The 8,481-nt window shown below is 32.3% G+C and overlaps 1 protein-coding gene across 1 annotated transcript; it reads left to right on the top strand.

Moving 5' to 3' along the window:
• Nucleotides 1-5,567: 5,567 nt before the first annotated feature.
• Nucleotides 5,568-7,230, top strand: LOC120352519 (ESCRT-I complex subunit tsg101-like). Its single transcript, XM_039433398.1, has 2 exons — nucleotides 5,568-6,727; nucleotides 6,767-7,230. The coding sequence occupies exons 1-2, from the start codon at nucleotides 6,283-6,285 to the stop codon at nucleotides 7,084-7,086; spliced, it is 765 nt and encodes a 254-aa protein (XP_039289332.1). The 5' UTR covers nucleotides 5,568-6,282; the 3' UTR covers nucleotides 7,087-7,230.
• The last annotated feature ends 1,251 nt before the right edge of the window (nucleotides 7,231-8,481 follow it).

Genomic DNA, 8,481 nt, shown 5'->3' on the forward strand with positions numbered 1-8,481 from the left:
CGTAACTGTAGGAAAAAATATTTTTTAGGAACTTTTATTATATATGTAATGAAGTTTGATTTAAAGTTGTATTATCGAATATTATTCTATACATAATTGATCAAATATCATTCACATATTTTTCATTTTTTATCATAAAATGTGTTTACTCAATAATTATCTGATAGGAAGATTGTAATTAAGGATAAATATATCATGTAAAATATGATTGAATTTCCATTATTGATATAGTTGAGTTATTGTCAATCGATATTATTGATTACTATATTATAATTAAAAAAAGTATTATTATTGAATTATAATAATGAAACTTATTAGTATATTATCAACACTGCATTAATCATGAATTCTAATTGAATTTATTGGTACCTACAGAATCATTTTTCAATTTATTATTGTAAATAACCAAAGATTAGATGTAATCTTTTTGACTACCAAGATGAATATTACAATGAATAATTTCCAATTAAAATAAATAAGACCTTTTCACCTATTGAAAATGGGAATTAAATTCTCTTTATCATGTAGTCAATTGTTATTACAAGAACTATTACTACATAGGTTATGGGAAATGTATAATAAGTTTACTCAATAAATTGGTATCAATGTTATAATATTTTAGGAAGTTCTACTCTGAATATTTTATAATTATCTTTTATTACTGAAAATGTCGATTGTTGCATACAACGTCATTTATTGAAAATAAGTGACTTTATGTTACAGTTTTAATAAGGGTAAATGGATAACATGATTTCATAGGGGAATTGATTAGATAGACATATTAGGGGAACTTAAAGAAAGGTTAGAGTTTTGGAATTACTAGACAAATTTTCTTGGATTAATAGGAGATAAAAAAAGTTCTGGATACTAAAAAATGTTATTGTATGATTCTTGACTATGTGCCACTTATCAGAGCTATTAGACTTAGGGATCAATGGAAATTTGTTTTTAGTCATTTAATATATTATAAAATGAATTACACTGTATAAGGTTAACATAATTATGTGGTTAAGGATATTTCTACTATATATACTGTATATTTTAGGAAATAATTTTAAACCATACTAGATAATTATTGTCTTTGTCACAGTTCCTGAAGGGAACCTCAAAGAGTTTGATAATTATTTTCCAAAGTAAAAACATTTTGTAGCAAGCCCATTGAGTCAAGAAAGGACAGCCAGGGTCGGCTGTCACAGTGGAGGAGGGGGAGATGTCATGAACCAGAAGGTTTGACAAACCGCCAAACATCAGTTTCTTCCCTAAGAAGAGAAATAAATTTTTTTTCAACTTTAAAAACTAAAAGCTGATCAGACAGTTTTGGCTGACAGACTAAAAACGCTGAGGAGAGGTAGAAGTGGGGCTAGCATTCTAGTCTCCCCTCCAGCCAGCTAGTGGAAAAAGCTTTCCACTTTTCTTTCTGTAAAATTTCACACTTTTTCATCGCCTACCTCCTGAGACAGACCGAGCTGACCCGTGGATGGACATCCCCTGGTTCTCCATTCAGACCATGGCAACTTAGGATGGACATTGCCGTGCTACCAATTTCTCCTAATTCGGTTGGATAGCATTGTATCACCTATTAACCTAAGGAAGTTTATCGGCTCCAACGTAATAGATTCTTGATAAATTATGAATGGATCTATCGCCTATGAATGAGAAATCCAATTTTCAGAGCAAATGAACTTATAATCTTCAGATGAATTTTGGCAAAATATTACACAAATACACAAAGAACAATATCTTACAAGCCTAAGCATCTAGTCACTACGAGCTAATTACTTATCCAGATTATAGTTGAAAAACAGTGGCTATTGACTTGTATACACAAATAACAATATATAGACAAAATAGAACACTATAAACTGTTTAAAACTCAAATTAAAACATTAATAAATTCACTTAAATACAAAATTATTTAGAGAGCACAACATTACAACACACACCAGCCAGCCATGTTTCAGAGAGAAGAAAAAACAAGAAAAACCTAGTTACCAGGAAGAGAGCAAAGCTTCTAGACACCTCAACGTTACGGACACGTCACCAACAAAATTATAAATTACATGTTTAGAATTCACATTTTATATTTGTTCTCAATAAAACTTTATTTGAAACTATTATTTTAAATTTTTATATATCATCTCTATTTAAATAAACCATTTATCTTTTTAATTCTGTCAACCCAGCCTCGGTGACACCATGGAATATGCAACAATCATTTACGATAAAAAATTCTCAGTCAAAAAGTTTGTCCGTATATCGATGACTCTGATATTTACTATAAAGTTTCATAGATCTCAAATTGAAGATTCGATTCCAATCGAGAAAAATGTAATATTACAAATACCCCCCTCTTGACATAAAAAATTTTACTGTTTGAAAACTGTTGAAATTAAATTTGAGAACAGTAACAATTTTTTCTATAAAAACATTACATGTCAACTATAATTGAAAATTATTATAAAAATTCATCAATAACATTTGTTATATGTTTCCAAACGATATTTCAAAGTATCAAAATTACTTTTGATTTAGCTTTATAATTTAAAGGAAAATATCTCAACAGAAAGTTTAATATGTAAAGAATAGTTTGTTTTTTTTTTTTTTTTTTTGAAATTGCACATAAATTTAATAGATAAAAAATTTAATTTTTTATTGCATAAAAAAAATTTAGTATGTTGAATAAAAAAAAAATTATTATTATTTTTTTTTTTTAAATGAATTGATGAATTGTTACATTTAATTTTCACAGAAAAATTTCAATAAATCAAAAAATGTTCCTTTCTTTCACTATTGACGTGTTTGATTTTATCGATGCACATTTTGGAAAACAGTCCGTTAAGGCACTCAGTATGATTTTCAGTTAAGTGTGACTCCAATGTGATGATGTTAGTGTTGGGCTGATCCAAATACTCGTAGTGTTGGGCTGATACTTGTAGTCGACTGATGCATAACAAACTCGATACAGGTGACATCTCAGTTAGCATTGCCTCATGCTTGTAGTAGACGGCTGCATACCAAACTCGATACAGATGACATCTCAATTAGCATTGCCTCATGCTTGTAGTAGACGGCTGCATACCAAACTCAATACAGATGACATCTCAATTAGCATTGCCTCATGCTTGTAGTAGACGGCTGCATACCAAACTCGATACAGAGTCACGTAAATTTTGTATCATATTTGTAATTATACAATGTACATTTCAGGCTTGAAATGACAAGGTAATTCGTTTTTTGGAAAAGAGATAGACGCTGCATACAGGATTAATTTAGGTGAGGATTAATTTAGGTAAGGTTTGGTTTTTTGATAATTTCAGCTTTCAAGGTTTAGAGTTCTGCATACAGGAATAATTTAGGAGAGGATTTTTTGAATCAATTCTTTCATGATATTGTGACTGTTATTCTGAATTCAAAGTTGCGAATGTGAACATGGATGGCAATTACCTCCAGGTAATGTAGTAGTGTTGAAGTTTGAGATACAAAGTCAGCAATAAGCGTTGGCATTGTTATTGGCATATGCTTTGGTGTCGGCATTGGCATCGGCGTTGATATTGGCATTGGCATCAGCATTGGCGCAGGCATTGGCGTAGATTTTGGCATTGGCATCAGCATTGGCGCAGGCATTGGCATCGGCGCAGGCATTGGCGTAGATATTGGCATTGGAATCAACATTGGCGCAGGCATTGGCATCGGCACAGGCATCAGCGTAGATATTGGCGTTGGCATCAGCACAGGCATCGGCGTAGTTATTGTTGTAGATATTGGCTTAGTTATTGGTGTTGATATTGGTGTTGACATTGGCATAGTTCTTAGTGTAGACATCAGCATAGATATTGGCGTAGTTATTGGTGTAGATATTAGTATAGATATTGGCGTTGACATTGGCGTTGACATTGGCGTAGTTAAGTCACACTAGTTCGAAAATCACCCAAATGTTCTTAACACTCTTCATGGCGTTCACTTGTTGCTGATTTCGAAATTCACATGATAATTATTTCAATGTTAATGTCTGTGCTGTACCTGTTATCTTAAAATGCTTATAAACTAAGAAGAAAATCTTGATTAGGCTATCAATACAATCTAATACACATGATAATTATTTTTAAGTATATAATCAATATAAAATTGAAATTTGTTAACATCTTATTATACAGTCAGCAATACATAAATTGTGAAATATGGAGATATCAATTATAAATTTCAATCTAAAAAAAAATAATTTCATTTCCATTTATTCATTGTTCAAATATTTTATAAAAAGCAAATTATTCAATATTATTAATCATCGTTTGTTGGATACTATAGTTTATTTCGACTTTTCAATGTTCTAAACACAAACTACATTTCATGACAAAACTTTACTATCAATCATTAAACAAGAAATCATTCAAAACACCAATAATATTTTGCTTCAAAGGCAATCAATATTCATATGTAATCTGCATCTCTGGCAATCAACATTATTAATTATTATTTTGCATCTATGGCAATCAACATAAGTAATCAACACAAAAAATATTATCTCATTACTGCCTCTCTAAGTCATAACCTTCTGGTCATTTCTTCTTTAGGCAATAATGGTTTTCCATCTCAAAAAACAATCACATACCAGCAAAATTCTAATCAACAAACCCCACTAAAAACTCTACATACACTCCTGCATCCATTTCAAACGATAATCAATCATATCAAAATTTATAGAACAAACAGTTTTAAAATTTTGAAAAAGATATCAATTACAAAAACTTCAGAAAAATATGAACTTTTAACTCATTTCAATTGATAATATAACACAACGTTTTTATTCAATGAAAACATTATTATTCAAGTTAACTTTCATTAATACATCACATATATATGGCTACACAATTCATTAATACTTTCAAATTTTGAAGTTTATTTATTATAACAAAAGAATTTATACATAAGAATAGATTTCAGCATGTTCTAAATTGAACCATTTATTTTTTAAAATAATTTTATAATTTGAAGACTGTATAATAAATATAAACATTTCAAGATTACAATACAAAGATGATCAAGATGTATAATGGGTGAATAAGTTCCCTAAAAAAATACAAACAAGAGAAAAAGAAAATTGGGTAAATAAATTTCCTAAATAATACAAGGAAGAGAAAGATTAATTAGAGCCTATCCTACATGTCAGTACTAAACTTTCATGAGGAAGTATATTTAATAAAATATACTACTATGGAATTTTGTAAATTCCAAATATGACTCTAATTTGTTATAATTGTGAGCTATCACTCCCACAAAAACACTTGGTGAAGGAAAAAAAAATGTTGACTATTGTGACTGGGTGAGTAGTATAAAAAGGAGGACTCTGGGACACAAGTGTCCCAGAGTCCTCCTAAACCTCAAGGTCACCCATGACGTCATAACCTAACCTAACCCTAGTTTTTTAACCTAACCTAACTTCAAGGTCATAAAAAAAAAATTAAAAAAAAAATAAAAAAAAAAATTGAAAAAAAAATTAAAAAAAAAATTAAAAAAAAAAAAAAAAATTGAAAAAAAAATTAAAAAAAAAATTAAAAAAAAAATAAAAATAAAAAAAAAAAAAAAAAAAAAAAACGATAAATAATAGAAAATCAAAATTAAATAAAAATAAATTAGAATTAAGTTCACGACCTTTGGGAGTGGTGGGAGACTGTTTGGGTATATATATGGGAGCTCCTAGCCATAAGAGCTATCATTGTGTTGCTGACCTAGTTGGAGACAAGTTGCTGTTTTTAGTGTGTGTGTGCTACAGTGCAGTTAAAGTAAGTACAATCTATATTGTTTATTATTATTTTAAAAGACCCATTTTGATGAAAATACTTTATGTGGGGATGTCTCCTCACACACATCATGATGATGATTCAGTTTGAGAGAATTTTAAAAGACCCATTTTGATGAATTCTATATTGTTTATTATTATTTCAAAAGATCCATATTGATAAATACTTTGTGTGTGGGTGACTTTAAGATGTCTCCTCACACACACACATCATGATGATCATTCAGTTTGAGATAGAGAATTTTTAAAGACCCATTTTGATGAATACTTTGTGTAGGGACTTTAAGATGTCTCCTCACACACATCATGATGATCATTCAGTTTGCATACTATTCATTTTTTCTTAAAACTATTCTTGTTGAATGGGCATTGTAAAATCCAACCCTCCCCATACTAGAGATAACCACCCATACAATATTAGAGAACCACCCATACTAACGGCATGTATGTCGTTTTCAGCCATGATCTGATCCAATGGTATTGACATGAACAGCAGGCTTGAAGCAGCCTACCTTGCTGACCAGATATCTAGAGGACGTCTAGTGATAATGTGGGTACCTCATGATGAGGGAGACCAAAGGGCTTACAATGAACTGATGTCAAGGGGTAGAATGGAAGTACAATTCATTCCAAACAATCCTCATTTACCACCAATTACATTTGGACCCAACCCTAGACAAGCTCCCCACAACAATAACCTCCATTCCTACAGGTCTGCTCCTTACAACCTACAAAATCGAAGCCTTACTTCTACCCAAACTCGTAATCCAACATTCTGCGTCAATGGCCTACAATCTATCAATCCCCCACCCTGCGAACCTATCAATCACCCACAACAACCATTCAATCCTACTATTAGCCGCCCAACTCTGAATCCTACTCTGAACAATGGCAACATTCCCCAACCAAACAATATCAACCGTCAAACAAATAGCATTCCCCTACCAAACAATATCAACCGTCAAACAAATAGCATTCCCCTACCAAACAATATCAACCGTCAAACAAATAGCATTCCTCTACCAAACAGTATTCAACATTCCAACAATTCTACCCAGCAGCCTAACCGTTCTACATCAAATCCTCCTCATTCTCTTCTTACTCCTCCTCCTCATCCTCCATCTCCTTCTCCTCCTCCTCCTCCATGCTTCCAAACCAGTGCTAATTCAAGAAACCCAAGTACCCAGCCACGTCCTCAACCACATCAATTCCAACCCTGGAACCATGGAGACTTTCGATTAATGTGGGTGCCAGATGACCCAACCTTCCCACCCCAAACCTTTCTTTAAGCATACCCCTCAGTACAGCTACACCCATCATGTCAGAATAAATAAGGTTAGACATTGAAAAATTAAGTTTCAATGCTTTATCAAATAACACTGCATGAACAATGCTTCCAACCCTCTTTCTATGCATGACAGTTATGATGGATATAATAATACTGCTTATTATATATATTGCAAACATGTACCCCTACAACTATGGATGTCTCTAATATAGGTCAAACTATTACCAGTAGAAATGTAATGAGCAACTATTAACATATATATGGAAATTACAGATGCCGAATTCCTCCGCTACCGCTGATGCCTCTGCTGCCGCAGCCTCTGATGTCACTACAGCCCCATGCAATGCCCCATCTACCACCCCATGCAATGCCTCTGCAACTGATACCGCTACCATTGATGCCTCCGCTACAACTGACACCTCTGCCACAGCCTCTGATGCCACTGCCGCCCCAACCGCTGATGGTGCTGCCAACAATGCTGCCAACAATGCAGAGATAGCCGGAGCAATCTTCAGAGAGGGTAGAGTATTCAAACCTGTCACCCTAGAGAATCTTGCCAAAATGCCCAGAGGAGTACAGATCAATTTACGCTATGTGAAACGTGTAACCAGTATAAATGGGGAGGGAATAACTGCTGAATTAGAAAGAGAGTATGACTATGCACGTTGTTTCATGCCCAAAATGTATATCAACACAGTGTTCAAAAGAGTGGGGGAAGATCCAGTTGATATGACTGGGTATAGTGTTATTATACGCGAAGTTTTACCTTTGAAAAATCGTAATCGTACACATACGTTGGAATTTTTCAAAAATGGAATTCCATGTTCCGAAGCCTAAATGCATAAACTGATTGGCTTGTATTATCAATAGGTATTGTGAAGATGTTGTATACTTTGGAAAATTTGCTTAAAATTCTTGAAAATTTGTTTAAAATTCTAAAAATGTATTGCTGTATACTTGTAGCATTATGCTCAAGAATACAGAAATGTATTGTTTTATAAGAGTTATCTTGATGTAACAATTTGATGCTTGAAATTCTAAAAACTGTATTGCTGTATACTTGTAACATTATGCTTAAGAATTCAGAAATGTATTGTCTTATAAGATTTATCTCGATGTAACAAATTCCAGAAAAAATGTATTGTTTACTTGTAATAAATTTTGAAAATAAAAGTATTGCAACGTTTTCAATTCATTTTCACTACATTGTAGCACATACACGTACATATAAAAAAGAATTGAACAATTTCCTATTGAGTTTTTATTATCCTTGATACTCTTCATAGTTTGTGTGAAAACTTACAGCAGGAAACATTTCACATCGGTGGAGGTCACATGAGTATTTCTCAATGGGTTGTGAAGATCATCGCATACAAAGAAAACGTTTCTATCCTTG

Source organism: Nilaparvata lugens, chromosome 7 (assembly GCF_014356525.2).
Source record: "Nilaparvata lugens isolate BPH chromosome 7, ASM1435652v1, whole genome shotgun sequence".
NCBI lineage: Eukaryota > Metazoa > Arthropoda > Insecta > Hemiptera > Delphacidae > Nilaparvata > Nilaparvata lugens.

Bases quoted from the DNA above. Each gene is read 5' to 3' on its own strand.
- LOC120352519 (XM_039433398.1), top strand. From the start codon at position 6,283: ATGAACAGCAGGCTTGAAGCAGCCTACCTTGCTGACCAGATATCTAGA. The intron at 6,728-6,766 runs ATAGCATTCCCC...ACCGTCAAACAA, and splicing joins CAATATCAACCGTCAAACAA to ATAGCATTCCCCTACCAAAC.